Genomic DNA, 14,398 nt, shown 5'->3' with positions numbered 1-14,398 from the left:
TGCATAAATATTTGATTTAAAAAGAGAAGAATAAAAAAAAAAATCACATTTATAAAAAAGCAATACTATCAACGTGTTGAGGCGAGAAAGAGGCGCAACAAATGCCTGTGAATCCATAACGGCTCCAGAACTCTTCAGTATCCGCGGCTCCGTGGATCCTGACTCTTCTCATGCCTTTCCTCTCTGTGTTGTAGTAGAAAACATAGAAGGGCTGGGCCCGGTCTGGCAGAGTTGTTGGGGAGAAAATGATTTCACCAGCCTTGTTGGTTCCCTGGGAGATCATTCTCTTACCCATTCCAGCAGTGAAGGGAAGAGACAAGGGAAGCTCAAATGTTTGTTTGGACCACTCATGTTTCGTCACATCCTCCAGTATCCATAGATCAAAACGGTCGAAACAAGGATCACCAAAAGGGTTTGGTACAATGACAGCTAGCTTCCCTTTGTATTCTATCAATATTGAAAAAGCCTCACAAACCAGGACATCCTTAGGCGTTGTGATAAAACTTAGTATCCTCTCATATCTAACATCAAAACACACAAACACAGGAGTCGTCCTGTGACTTGGCGCCCAAGCACCATAATACAAGAAACCGTTGATGCTTAGTCCCTTCGTCATAGGGCAATAAGTTGGAGAGGTAACGTTACTACGAGATACTACTCCTCTTCCTCCTCGTCCTCCAAGAGTTATAACCTCGTGCTCTATGAAACTAGGGTTACTATAAAGAGATGGCACCAGGGTCAAGGCTTTGAATTGATCATCAACAGGATCGTATCCCAAGGATGTGTACGGTCCCTTGCAGGGAAAGGTAATGACTTGCCCCGTGCTAGGGTTACATATAGTGAAATTTGAACCATGACAACAGCCGAAAAAGCCGTGGACGGAAGTACACCTGAAGCCGCCGTGAGCCAAGGTCACTGAGGGTACTGTCATGTCTAGATTGGCATCCAAAGAAGAAGAGAAAGTTTCCTCCTCTCCCGAGAAGATGAGGAGACGCTGGGCACCACCATGGACGAATACCCTAAACCTTGAACGCGTCTCATAGGACCTAGCGTAGTAAGACGCGGCGAATCTTTGGCTTCGGATAAGGGAAGACCAAATCTTGGACACGCATAGGAACTTCATAAGAGACTTCACGGGTAATCTAGTCAGTGTCTCCACCTCCATATCTAAAGGGAGGAGTTGTAGCTTATTACCTGGGGGTCTCTTGTCCCCCTCCTCCCTGGACTCCAAGAGTTCTTTTTTGTGATGGGTATTCATTGCAGTAAATGTAGCTATCGGTTACAAGATACTTCGAACGAAACCCTTAATTCGAGTTGAAGAAAGAAGATTGATAGATGTAGATCAATATTAAAGCAAAGAGTTTCCTTTTTCATTTTTTTTTTGTGTGCACGTAACACTTATTTTAAAATTAAAAGGCGTTGGGCTCAAGTCTAACCCAAAGATGAGACTATTACAGATGAACCGCTTAGCTTAGGGTTCCTTTTCCTAACAAATCGGCTTCAAAGTTTTGATCACGAGGGAAATGAGAAAAAGAGATATCGACGAAAACAAAGTCACGGTTGCTGAGAAGATCGAAGCCAGCCCAGCCTTTTAAAAAGTGTATCCCAAGCCGCATCAGATTCGCATTCGTAACCAAACATCATTGACTCAAACAGAGAAACAGTAGCAAGACAAGTTGAATAAAATCTAGTGAATATATTACAATACACATGCAAGTATACAAATAAGTAAAGAGTTGTGTCCGGTTAAAAAAAATGACGAACTAGAATAAACAAAATAAAGAAGAAGAAAAAAACCCATCTACTCGTCACCAAATGCAAAACATTACCAGTCACTACGATAACAAAAAAAAGTTTGCTGCATAAATATTGGTAAAAAAAAAAACCCCAGAGTTTTGTTTGTCAAGCTCTTACACATTATAAAAAAGCAATACTATCAACGTGTTGGGGTGAGAAAGAGGCGCAACAAACGCCTGTGAGTCCATAACGGTTCCAGAACTCTTCAGTATCTGCGATACCGTGGATCCTGACTTTTCTCATGTTTTTCGTGACAGGGTTGTAGTAGAAAACATAAAAGGGCTGGGCACGGCCTGTCAGAGTTGTTGGGTAGAAAATGATTTCACCAGCCTTGTTGGTTCCTTGGGAGATCGTACGCGCACCCGCAAAAGTGAAGGGAAGAGACAAGGGAAGCTCAAATGTTTGTTTGGACCACTCATATGTGTTTCGTCACATCCTCTAGTATCCATAGATTAAAACGGTGGAAAGAAGAACGACGTCCACAGTTTGGTACAATGACAGCTAGCTTCCCTTTGTATTCTATCAATACTGTAAGACCCTGCCGAACCAGGACCTCCTTAGGCGTTGTGATAAAACTTAGTACCCTCTCATATCTAACATCAAAACACACAAACACAGGAGTAGGAGTCTGTATAAATTTGATTTGGAACAGAAGCACCATAATACATGAAACCATTGATGCTTAGTCCCGCAGTCATACGGTCATAAGGCGGGGAGGGGAGTTAACTTGGCTACGAGATACTACTCCTCCTCTTCCAAGTCTTATAACCTCGTGCGTGCACATCAAACTAGGGTTATGCATATGATTATAGATAGATGTCAACAGGGTCAATGCTTTGAATTGATCATCTACAGGATCGTATCCCAAGGATGTTCCCGGTGCCTTGCAGCGAAAGGTAATGACTTGCCCCGTGCTAGGGTTACATATGATGAACTTTGACCCCTCAAAACAAGCGAGAAAGCCATGGACGGAAGAATACTTGGAGCCGACGTGAGGCAAGGTCACTGAGGGTATTGTCATGTCTAGATTGGCAACCAAAGAAGAAGAAGTAGAAGAAGAAGTTTCCTCCTTTCCTGAGAAGATGAACAGACGCTGGGCATCACCCTTGACGAATACACTGTTGGTGAAAGCGACTATAAAACGGGATGGCTTCGCAGCGTAGTAAGAAGCAACGAATCTTTGGCTTCGGATAAAGGAAGACCAAATCTTGGACACGCATAGGAACTTCATAAGAGACTTTCCAGGCAATCTAGTAAGTATCTCAACCTCCATGTCTAAAGGGAGGACATGTAGCTTACCTGGGGGCTCTTGTCCTCGTCCCTGGACTCGAAGAGCTCTTTTTTTGTGATGATGGGTATTCATTGCAGGCAAGTGTAGCTATCGGTTCCAAAATACTTCGACGAAACCCTTAATTCGAGTTGAAGAAGAAGATTGATAAATGTATAGATCAATAAATAAAGGCAAAATAGTTTTCCTTTCCACCCAGTTTTTTATTGTTTTGTAAACTACGTTTGGTGGGCTTCATTAAAAAATATATATTAAATTTTGACATACCATTTAAATTAAAAAGTTAGAGCAGTTTGAAAATTTGCAGTTTGAATCTTTATTTCTTTCGAGGAAAAATATATTAAAATTTTAATCGACGGACATCTATAGATCTAAATTAGAATTTTGTTAATCTATATTATTATTTAAAAAGTGAATTTGCTTATTTGTCACATTATTCATGATTCTAGGGCTAAGTCATTTACTTTAAATAAATAATTTTAATTAAACTATAATTAAAATATAATTCATTACTTATCTGATTACAAATTAATATTATAAAAATTATCTCAAAAAAATAAATGGAAAACGTTTTTGAAAAAAAGATATTTTCATGTATTTATTTTGTGTTTATATATATATATATATTGATTTATCGTTATACTAAAATATTAAAAATATGTTTATAAAAAATAACAAAAAATTGATTTATATTCGTTCGTAAACATAAATGTCATGGAATATTTTTTATAATTTTTAAATTAATTTTAGTGTTAAAATACTAAAAAGAGGTATATAAGCAATAACAATAAATTTTATTTATATTTGTTTGTTATTCATGTTTTTTTTTTCTAAATATTTTTTTATTGGGAATGGAATTATCTTTTTAAAATATTTTCAAAATATCTGCCTCCAAAAAATAATATTTTAAAATTTTAATTTAAAATTAACCCTATTTCCTTTTATGTTTTCAAGAATTTCAGAGAACTATATTTTTGTTTAAATTACAATTTCTTTAAAAGACTATTATGTAAAGAAAAATGTGATTCTATTTTTATAAAATTGTATTTTCTAAAATTATTTGTTTTAGTTATAATTATTAAAGTTTGAAAGTCAAAAGACTATTTTGAAAATAAAAAATTATGATTTTATAATAAAGAAATACTATTTTAATATCTATATTTAGAAGAAAATAGCAGTCTTTGTTTTAAATTAAAAAAAAAAAAGATTGACTATAGCATATTTTTCCCTCTATTATTGCATTTAGAAATGAATATAAGAATAGATAGCAAATGTCTTATATTATACATTATATATTAATGTTTTATTGGTTAACATGGTTGATCTGTTTTAGTGTTTATTCAATTATTATGAGAGGTATTTTACAATATATTTATAAAATATCAATATTTTATTTTCTTTGATTAATATAATATGTAATGTTGGGTTAGGTTGAACATTTTTTTTTTTGCTTTTGATTTATTTTGAAATTCTATAGTTTTTGGTAATTGATTATGAATTAAAATAATAATAAAAATTAAAAAGATAATAACCTATTTTAAAATAATAAATATTGACATTATTATCGAAAATAATGTTTTAAACTAATAAAAGATAAAATTAAGAAATTAAAAGATTCATAAAAATATTATAAATTTAATGTTTAATTTAAAAAATTGATCTTTAAATTTAATAATAAATTTATTATTAAATATCTATAAAGAATTATGCCCGCATGTGCGGGCGAAACACCTAGTTTTATATAACAAAGAAAAGTGTGAAAGAAAGTTTGGAATTTCATCTAACGGATGATTGTCGAATCCATATAAAAAAAATAGAATTGTTATTTTGTTAGCAACAAATATGGTTCTTTAGTTTTTATTTTATGTATTGTACTGCATTTTCTTTATTTTAAATTTGTAATTGGCTACATCTTTTTATTATATTATTTGTAATGTTATATTTTATATAAATAAAATAGTTGTTAATAAAAAAGTTTGATCAGTATTAAGCCACACGACAAGCCCAAGGCAGACTATTATTAGAGAAGAAGTCCATTCAAGCCCATGTAACTAAACCCTCAAGTCTAAACCGTTTTTGCATTTTACATATCTCCTAGATACGTATCTCCTTGTCCTGCCTTGTGGGGATGTGGAAATGGGCGATCCTTGCAGAAAGCAAATAATATACCATTGATCTCTTTCCTTGGGATGTCTCATCGAGTTTGCACGATCAGTTCTCTGCTTGCAGCACCTAAGTGTCAAAACCATATCCATGCATCAAGAAGAACCTTGTTCAGTGTCAAAAGACAATCAAAGTGTAAAATGACCTGCATGTATCTCAAAACATCAAGATTCTCAACTGAAGTTGTGTATTACCTCCTCGTAAGTAGTTTAAGAATATGATACTAAGGGTTCTCTCTTTCTCACTAAGCTTAATCAAAATTAACTCCCGAGTGAAGTAATGTGTTGCTATTTTGGCTAAAATTAGGCAATAATAAACACTCTCCTAATGTTTTAGCATTTGTGTGATAATTAGCGCTTTTGATAGTTTTGGTGCAGGAGCATTGCAATTACCCTATAATGGATTGTAAGTGTGCTGATTAGCTAGGCAACTATAGTTGAGCCGGTTGGCTAGCTAGAGAGTGAACAGGTTGACATTGAAGTCTAGGTAGGATGGGTTGGGTATTCTAGATCTTGGGTTTGGTCATTTGCTAAGTAAAGTGCTTAGAGACTTGTCTAGTTAATCAACTCTCGCTATATATGGTGTAGTTCTTGATAAAATATTGAATTAACCAGTTTAAATTCCGTCACTTGTGGTATAGAAGGATATACACTATGATAATTGAATTCTCTATAAGCTTGTAACAGTTTACTGGTTAATATAGGGTCGGACGTGCGTTGGTATATGATATAAACATAGCGGATGAAACATGGGAATGCATGGTTGATCTTATAACGAGGTTATCTTCATATTGTCTTCACGAGTCTTGAGAAATTTAATAGGTGCTAGTAGAGGCATCTGTTTTTTCCATCAGTGATATCACTTAGCTTGTTAAAAAGCTTCTAAAGTGTGTAATATGATTCCATCTCTACAGAATTTTAATGTACCTAAGACCATGATTAACCTGGGATTCTTAGAATGGAGTTCTTAGCAGAAGTTAAGAAACGGTTTCTTAACTTTTAACTAAAAAGTATAAGAACCGATTTAAGTCCTTATTTAAGAACCGGTTCTTAGCTTTTTTAATTAAAAGTTAAGAAACAATTTCTTAACTTCCTCTAAAAACCCTATCCTAAGAACCCCGAGTTAATCATGCTCTAATATATATGCTTTGCAGATTCCACCGGAAGATATAAGATGGGATCATGGAGAGGAGAATGGAGGTAACTTTAAATGTAGGGAAATAATCCATGGAAGAACCTTAAGCAACGGTGGTAGAAGGAGAGGTCCAATAACTCAGACAAGAAGAGACCATCTAATAGCACAAAACAGTGGTGGGATGAAGTTCCTAAATGAGATCGAATTGTTCAACACAGACTCACTTGTGAACGAGGTAGGTATCTCTCAATTTATAGATATGAAATTATATTTCATCATTGAAATCCCAAAACAAAAGTATTGACCGAATCCCATATATATATATATATATATATATATTAAAAGAGAATGTTTTACAACATTTTAACTATAACACACGTGTCATCCACTAGAATGCTTCTTAAAGTCTCTAGACAAATATGTTGGTCCACTAAACATATATTATATACTTCTCATTAAACTAACCATGAAATTAATTAAAAATCTAAAATTATAATTTTTCTTCTTTCCTTAAATAAAAGATACGAAATTATAAAAAGTGAATAAAATATATATTTGACAATTAATGATTTTAATAATAAAGATTTGGCAACAATTTACATATCTTTCATTAATTTTAATGTTATATTATTAAAATAAATTAAACAATCATATACCATATAATAAAAATTAAGATTTTTTCGTATATATTATATTTTGAATTTTTAAAAACGACTATAAATAACGAAAATTGTTAAAAGTCTCACATTGAAAAAGTATATCATTCATAAGCTCTATATATATATATATATATATATATATATTAATCTGAATATCTATAAAATACAAATGATCAAAAAACTATATAAGTAAAAATCACATTTAATAGATATTCAAATTGATATATATAAGGCTTATGAATGATATAATTATGGTTAAACGGTCAAAGTTCGTATTCAATAATTATTACAATTATTCAACATTTCATTCTGCGCATGTACGCCGGTAATCACCTAGCGATAATTTTATTTCCATAATAAAATGAGTCTTTTCTTATTCAAATTCTCTATGAATTTGAGTAAGAAACTACTTTAATATTGTAGAGATAATATGGAAACATGATAATAAAAGGTTAGGAAACGTTTTGACCAAGAAAAAAAGAGATGTCATCATCTTTCCTTGAACAACTATAAGTTTCCTCTCTCACCCACCAGTTTTCGACATCATTTGCTTCATTCACATCAGTACTGAGACATGGATACTCACAAGAGAGGACACAGCGACACTGTCTCATCATCCAACTCTAACGTTGGATCCAAGAGGCCTAAGCAAAGTAAGCCCTTTCATTCACCCCTTCAACAGCTTATCCTATTGCTCGCCCTTCTCATGTTCATTGGTTTAGTCAACCCATTAGAATCAGTGTAGATGGCGTTTAGGCGGCAAATCCCATTTAAACGAAACGATTTTTCTAGAACTATTTTCTAAAAAAGTTGGTTTAGGCGTTCCAAAAATTGGTTAATGCGTTGGCCTAAACAATAATATCCTATAAAATGCCTAATTACGGCGAATTCTTAAACATTGATTAGAATATAAGCCAATCGCCTTTGTTAACGCTCAACAATGCTGGACTTGGTTGATTGATATTTGATCTATGATCTATGTCAACTCAAGGCGTTGAGTCAGTTTCATTACTAAAAACCCTGAAAAGCTCCAAACTATAATATTATAGACCAAGTTGATCAATAGCAGATCCTAAATGAGATTTATTGAAGCGTTAAAAAACTTGTAACTAAAAGTTAAAAACACCTTATGTTTGCAACAGAGATGGAATCAATTTCAACTGGTTTAAGAAGCAAAACAAAGCCATGCAAAGATTTTTTCAGGTTATAAATCATTTCTAATATAAATCCCGAAATTAACAAGTAATACTGCATTATGCTCCTAGGCAACATGCTGATGCGTTATGCATTGTTTTGCAGCACTAATGGATGCCCTCTTGGTGAGAACTGTCGCTTCTTGCACTATGTACCTGGAGGATACAAAGCTGTAGCTAAGATGTTAAATCTCGAGCCACAAATTGCTGAAAGTTCCAAAAAGACACAAACCTCTAGTAGTGCTTCTGTTGCCGCCAAGATCATTGTTACTGCCATAATTGGGAAAGATGGAAACCGTACCAAACAGCTTTGCCGTGAAACAGGAGTTAAACTACCGATAGTAGATCATGAAAGAGGCCCAAACTTGAAGAATGTGGAGATTGATGGAAACTACGATCAGATCAATGAAGCGAATGGGAGGATGAGAGACCTTATAAGGAGGTTTGGATCAGATCCTGCTAATTCTGCTCCCAGGAGCTCTTACAAATCGGAGCTCTGTGAGAAATTTGCTGCTGGGGAGTGTAATTATGGGGATAGATGCCATTTTGCGCATGGTGTAGCTGAGCTGCGTTGGTCGGGGATTGATTAGTTGTTTGGTACCTGCCATGGGAGTGACCTCAATGGTTTGATGTTGTTTACCTTTTACTTCTTTTCTTCTAATAAGTAACTGTTTGGATTTTGCTTTGGTGTGGTCTGACTACAAACTTAACATTGGTTGTGTCTTTCTGAATTATTGTTTTGAATTATATCGTGCATTTAACTAAATTTGAAACTTAAAAGCAAAGATTGATTGGATGTTTGCTGAGCACTGATGTGAACATCATCTCTCAGTTTGTTGAACACATCATGGGAACATTGTTTTTTTTTTGAAAGAATTTTAAATTTATTTCAATAAAAAAAAACTGTTGTACAAGTTTCCCTGCTTCCTCTTTATAAACAAGAAATCAAATGTACTCACTACCTTAGTTTAATAACAACTTCTTTTATGTTCTTGCAAACCAAGTCTCCATTGTCTTCTCATGCTTCCCATTAGCTCTTCTTCTTAGCGATGAGATTCTGTTCCTGATCAACTTGTCTAATCTAGCAATCAGACAAGCAGCATGCTGAGCTGATTCACCTACTCTTCTCTTATTTCTCTCAATCCAGATAGCATAAGTCACCGCTTGGAAGAAATGTCACAATCCTCCCCTGAAAACCATTTGTTATCAACTGCACTACACTCGACCATTTATATAAGCTTATGTTACTCGCCAAATCCTTTATTGTACGGTTTGTACCACACCAAACATCATGGGAACATTGAAGAAGGTGCAACACAAACTTTATTTTTTGTCAAACAACAAACTTGATTTAATTAGAAATTTTTTATATCTTATATATTAAAACAGAAGTCACAACCTTGATTCATGTGTGATTTTTTAAAAAAATGGACTTAACCTATTCCTAAAAAATCATGTTACATTTAATTTTTAATCTTATCATTTAAATTTTGGGCCTACCAGAAATTTTTATTGGGCTATCAATAATTAGATTTAAACAATAGATGATCTATTGGATTTATGGATAGTATAAATTAAATAGATATAATTTAATGTTGTAATACTATACCTCCATATGTTAATTATTTAAATATTTATCGATGTTAACTTTTAAAATTATAAAGATTCTTTTTTAAATAACCAAAAATCATATTATCTAACAATGATTAATATTTACTACATTAAACCAATGAAAACAAATTTAAAACTATATAGTTTATTTTAAAAATTAAACAAAAACTAAATGTTTAATTATTTACTCGATAATATAAATCTATGAAGCTAAAAGTTTAATTTTTTAAAAACTTTCTAAATTTGAGAAATGTTACAATCTTTGAATATGACAATAAAACAATATTTTATTAATCTTTATATATATAGTTACAATTTTAATAATGAAATAATAATCCAAAAATATATATATATAGAAAAAGATACAAATACATGTGAAAGTTTGAAAAAATATATTCAATGAACAAAATATACCGTAAACGTATTATATTTTAAAAACTGATATACACATATATATTATAATATATATCAATTTAGAATTGAAAAAAAAATATATAAAAATAATTGAAAACAAAAATCCGTGCGGTTGCGCGGATCGAGATCTAGGTTATATTAAGTTTTGAGTGAGATTATTACGTAGTACATCAAATCAGCTTTACTTTTGGAGCAATAAGATCATGGACATCTATATATATATTATATAAAATGGGCTCATTGAGAACAAAAGATTTAAGCATCTAGACTAGTTTTTATTATAAGTAATCTAAAATGGATATGTTTATTAGTGATTTAGACTACTAAACCACCATAATATAACAGTTACGCATTAAATCACCAAAATCAGACATTTTTAACATAAATTAATAGTAAACTACAAAATCAAATTAAATAAAGAGAATATCCTCAATTTATATGTAGTACAATTATTTTAGGTTTTTGTAATTTGTCATTTCAAAGTCCAAAAAGCTAATTGACAAAGGACAAATAGATATGACGTGAGATCCTTGGGAATACTTACAAAACGACGTCATCAAAATATGAAAATTAAAGTAAGAAAGTAGAAAAAAATAATTTTAATTTAAAATATAGACTCTAACTTTAATTAAAACAAATCATATTATTCACACTTTGCTTCAACTACTCTTTCACTCTCTCTCTCTCTCTAAAGACCAAAGAGAAAGTCTTTGCTCGTTTTCCTCTTCACCTTGTCTGCAACTTCGATCCACCACATACTTTTTTTTCTATCTTCCCCAAAAACACACCACAGAGATCCCTCTTCCACCGTGTGAAGGGAGAGGCAAATGAGGGAATGTTCTCCTGGTTAGCAAGGATGGCTCTGTTTTGTTTGCGGCCGATGCGTCGGTACGGTCGTATGAACAGAGATGACGATGAAGAAGAAGATGATCGTGAAGACTCCTCTGGAGGTGACTCGCTGCTTTGGTCTAGGGAGCTTGAGAGGCATTCTTTCGGTGATTTCTCCATGGCTGTCGTGCAAGCTAACGAGGTCGTTGAGGATCATAGCCAGGTGGAGACAGGGAAGGGAGCTGTCTTTGTGGGTGTTTATGATGGCCATGGTGGTCCTGAGGCTTCTAGATACATCTCTGACCATCTCTTTGGACATCTGATGAGTTAGTCTCTTTCTCTTTGGGAACTGAATCTTTTGTCTTTGATGAACAGTTGAACTGAATCTTGACTTTAGACAACTTGCTTGACACTTGATGAGCTGTCTAGTGAAGATTACAAAACTCTTCTTTTGGCAGATTATCTTTTGACTTTGTCTCTCTTTCTCTGTTTTGTTTGTTTGTTTCTTGATTGGTTTGTATAGCTTTGTCTGTTGCAACTTGTCTGAACCTAACCACGCGGATGTGGTCGGATGTTATGGAAAATTGGGAAATGTGCTACGCGTCCCGGGTTCGAAACTTACCACTTAAATTTATCCATTTTGGGTGGTTAGGCGGCATAGGTATTTAACTCCCACGTAGAACAACCGGACTTGCCTTTCATTGGTAGGGCTGCCCCCTAGGAAATTAGTCGGTCCTTCGGGTTCCGATATCCCGGATTATCAAAAAAAAAAAAAAAAATTGTATGAACTTTGTCTTGTTCCAAAAAAACCTTGTCTGAACCTTTGTCTTGTTCCTTTTGTCAGCTTCTTGATAAAACTTTTCTTTTGTAGGATTGTCGAAAGAACATGGCGGCATTACAGAGGAGACTCTAAGAGCTGCTTTTTCCGCAACCGAGGAAGGTATCCTCACGCTTGTGAGAAGAACTTGCTCGTTAAAACCGTTGATTGCAGCCGTTGGATCCTGCTGTCTGGTCGGAGTTATCTGGAAAGGAACCTTGCTTATCGCCAACGTTGGAGACTCCCGCGCTGTTCTTGGTTCCAGGAGCAGTACTAATAGATCAAACAAGATTGCAGCTGAGCAGCTGACTAGTGATCACAATGCTGCTTTGGAAGAAGTCAGACAAGAGCTCAAGTCGTTGCATCCTGACGATCCCCACATCGTTGTCCTCAAACACGGCGTGTGGCGCATCAAAGGCATCATCCAGGTGTCAAGATCGATAGGGGACGCGTACTTGAAGCGCCCCGAGTTCTCTCTCGATCCTTCGTTTCCAAAGTTCCATCTCACCGAACGGCTGCAAAGACCGGTCCTATCGGCAGAGCCGTGCGTGTACACGAGAGTCTTGCAAACGAGCGATAAGTTTGTGATATTCGCGTCGGATGGGCTGTGGGAGCAGATGAGCAACCAGCAAGCTGTGGAGATAGTGAACAAACATCCTCGTCCCGGGATAGCGAGGAGGCTGGTGAGGAGAGCGATGAGCATAGCTGCGAAGAAGAGGGAGATGAGGTATGATGATCTGAAGAAAGTGGAGAGGGGAGTGAGGAGATTCTTTCATGATGATATAACGGTGGTTGTGGTGTTCGTGGACAGTGAGCTTCTTATGGTGGAGAAAGCTACTGTTCCTGAGCTCTCCGTTAAAGGTTTCTCTCATACCGTTGGACCTTCCAAGTTCAGTATCTTCTTTTCTTAAAAATAAAATGTTATTTTTCAACATTTATTATCTTTACTCCCACAGATATTAATTTATTATGTTAAAAGAGGAAAGAAAGAACACTGATGTTGTGGAATTGTAACTTTTATATAGGATGGATTATGTACTAACATGTTGATTTTAGTTACAAAACTGTAGGTATATCCTTCACATTGTATGAAAAAATTAAGACACCATCTCAAGAAAATAAGTGAGCTAGTACAACTTAATTCACTAACACTAAAACTTCAATTCAAACAAAATTTAAGCAAAAAAAACCACTGTTCTGCTACCTCATATATATATAACAATCGCAAAACTATTTTCTATATATTTAGATATTCAAACATAACTAACAATGTAACTTCTCTTTTAGAGCTTTTGTATAGTAACCGTAGTGACAAAAAAACATTTACAGCAAATCTTATCTTTTCTGTACTCTACATTTTGTATAATCATCTTTAAACAAACAAATAGAAAAATAAAGTATATTGAGAGATCAAACAAGTGTTGGAGGTGCCGTAGTGTTTAGCCAAGCTGATTGAGTTTGAGGAGCAGCTCGGAGTAGAGGATCTCGTTCCAAGAGTCTGGAACTCCTGGGAGGCACCAGTGGCTGCAGTCTTGGTACAGCAACGGTGTCTTCTTCTCTTCGTCCGATAAAATTTGTTTCCGGTACACTGATGGGTGCCCGTCCTGATGCGCCTCGGATCATAGACCCGGGCCAGGATGATGCGACCATGGCTGAGCCAGATGATTCTTCAACAAAAGACAAACCAGGATGGATTAATGGTGAGGATACTGATCTAAAACCAGCTGATGAGACTGAGGACGAGCTGGAACCAGCTGAAGAGAGTATGCTTGAGCTGAAACCAGCTGAAGTGATAGTAGATGAGCTAGATGAGCTGAGTGAGCTACGTGATACTAGCTTGGAGCTGAATGAGCTAAGTGACACTGAAGATGGAGCTGGTTTAGTTGCTGGGCGAAATGAGCATTTTTCAGCCCAAAGAAAAATTCATAACAAATTCAATTTGGGTCGGTTTTACACCAAATTCGACCAGACCTTTCCTCAGTCCATTTCAAGCCCATTCTCATCAAGAATGCCAAGAGGGAGTCAGCAAGGAAGTCTTGGTCGTGCATGGGAAAAAGAATTCAACAAAAATCATTAATTTCGGTCTTTAGTCAAAGTCTTCATTTCTAGTTTCCATGTCTTGTTTTTAGCACATTCTTCTTTGGATTTCTACAACTTGTAATCCTATATATAGGGCCTAAGAACCACGAAATAAGACAAGCTTTTTCCCCTTTTATTTGAGTTTATCTCTTTGTTCTTTGTAGAACACTTCTTTGTTTCTTGGTGAGGTTATCTCCGAGTAAACAGCCTCTAATTCGTTGGACCTGTGCGTCATATCAGGCAACGTTTAGAAATCCTTCTTTTGGTGGACTTGTGAGTCATATCAAGCACCAACTGAAGTCTGGTAGTATCATTGGGCCATCCGCAACCCATTGTGTCACCGTTCAATCCATCAGTTCTCCCTTTTGGCGAGTTCATATCCCTTTAGTCCGGTCGAGTGATCCTTCCCTATTTT

At 35.0% G+C, this 14,398-nt stretch overlaps 3 protein-coding genes and 2 pseudogenes across 3 annotated transcripts; 2 read left to right on the top strand and 3 right to left on the bottom strand.

Moving 5' to 3' along the window:
- Window positions 1–49: 49 nt before the first annotated feature.
- LOC106323141 (F-box protein At1g30790-like) lies at window positions 50–1,258 on the bottom strand. Its single transcript, XM_013761304.1, has one exon. It carries the CDS (start codon window positions 1,256–1,258, stop codon window positions 50–52), a length of 1,209 nt encoding a protein of 402 aa, XP_013616758.1.
- Window positions 1,259–1,917: 659 nt separating this feature from the next.
- On the bottom strand, window positions 1,918–3,160 carry LOC106323140 (annotated as a pseudogene).
- A 4,455-nt stretch (window positions 3,161–7,615) lies between these two features.
- Window positions 7,616–8,838, top strand: LOC106323139 (zinc finger CCCH domain-containing protein 52-like). The gene is made up of 3 exons (XM_013761302.1): window positions 7,616–7,694; window positions 8,184–8,244; window positions 8,341–8,838. Exons 1-3 carry the CDS (start codon window positions 7,616–7,618, stop codon window positions 8,822–8,824), a joined length of 624 nt encoding a protein of 207 aa, XP_013616756.1. The 3' UTR covers window positions 8,825–8,838.
- A 2,088-nt stretch (window positions 8,839–10,926) lies between these two features.
- Window positions 10,927–12,933, top strand: LOC106322767 (probable protein phosphatase 2C 68). Its single transcript, XM_013760894.1, has 2 exons — window positions 10,927–11,413; window positions 11,959–12,933. The coding sequence occupies exons 1-2, from the start codon at window positions 11,095–11,097 to the stop codon at window positions 12,813–12,815; spliced, it is 1,176 nt and encodes a 391-aa protein (XP_013616348.1). The 5' UTR covers window positions 10,927–11,094; the 3' UTR covers window positions 12,816–12,933.
- Window positions 12,934–13,343: 410 nt separating this feature from the next.
- LOC106323138 overlaps window positions 13,344–14,398 on the bottom strand; it is a 5,180-nt pseudogene continuing 4,125 nt past the window's right edge.

The sequence above is a fragment of the Brassica oleracea genome, chromosome C2 (genome assembly GCF_000695525.1).
Source record: "Brassica oleracea var. oleracea cultivar TO1000 chromosome C2, BOL, whole genome shotgun sequence".
Taxonomy (NCBI): domain Eukaryota; kingdom Viridiplantae; phylum Streptophyta; class Magnoliopsida; order Brassicales; family Brassicaceae; genus Brassica; species Brassica oleracea.
Note: the sequence above shows the minus strand (reverse complement) of the source record. Positions and strands in the feature narration are given on the sequence as shown.

Coding starts and splice junctions, on each gene's coding strand:
- LOC106323141 (XM_013761304.1), bottom strand. CDS start 1,258: ATGAATACCCATCACAAAAAAGAACTCTTGGAGTCCAGGGAGGAGGGG.
- LOC106323139 (XM_013761302.1), top strand. CDS start 7,616: ATGGATACTCACAAGAGAGGACACAGCGACACTGTCTCATCATCCAAC. Junction 7,695..8,183: donor ATCCAAGAGGCCTAAGCAAA/GTAAGCCCTTTC, acceptor TGTTTGCAACAG/AGATGGAATCAATTTCAACT. Junction 8,245..8,340: donor CCATGCAAAGATTTTTTCAG/GTTATAAATCAT, acceptor ATTGTTTTGCAG/CACTAATGGATGCCCTCTTG.
- LOC106322767 (XM_013760894.1), top strand. CDS start 11,095: ATGTTCTCCTGGTTAGCAAGGATGGCTCTGTTTTGTTTGCGGCCGATG. Junction 11,414..11,958: donor TCTCTTTGGACATCTGATGA/GTTAGTCTCTTT, acceptor TTTCTTTTGTAG/GATTGTCGAAAGAACATGGC.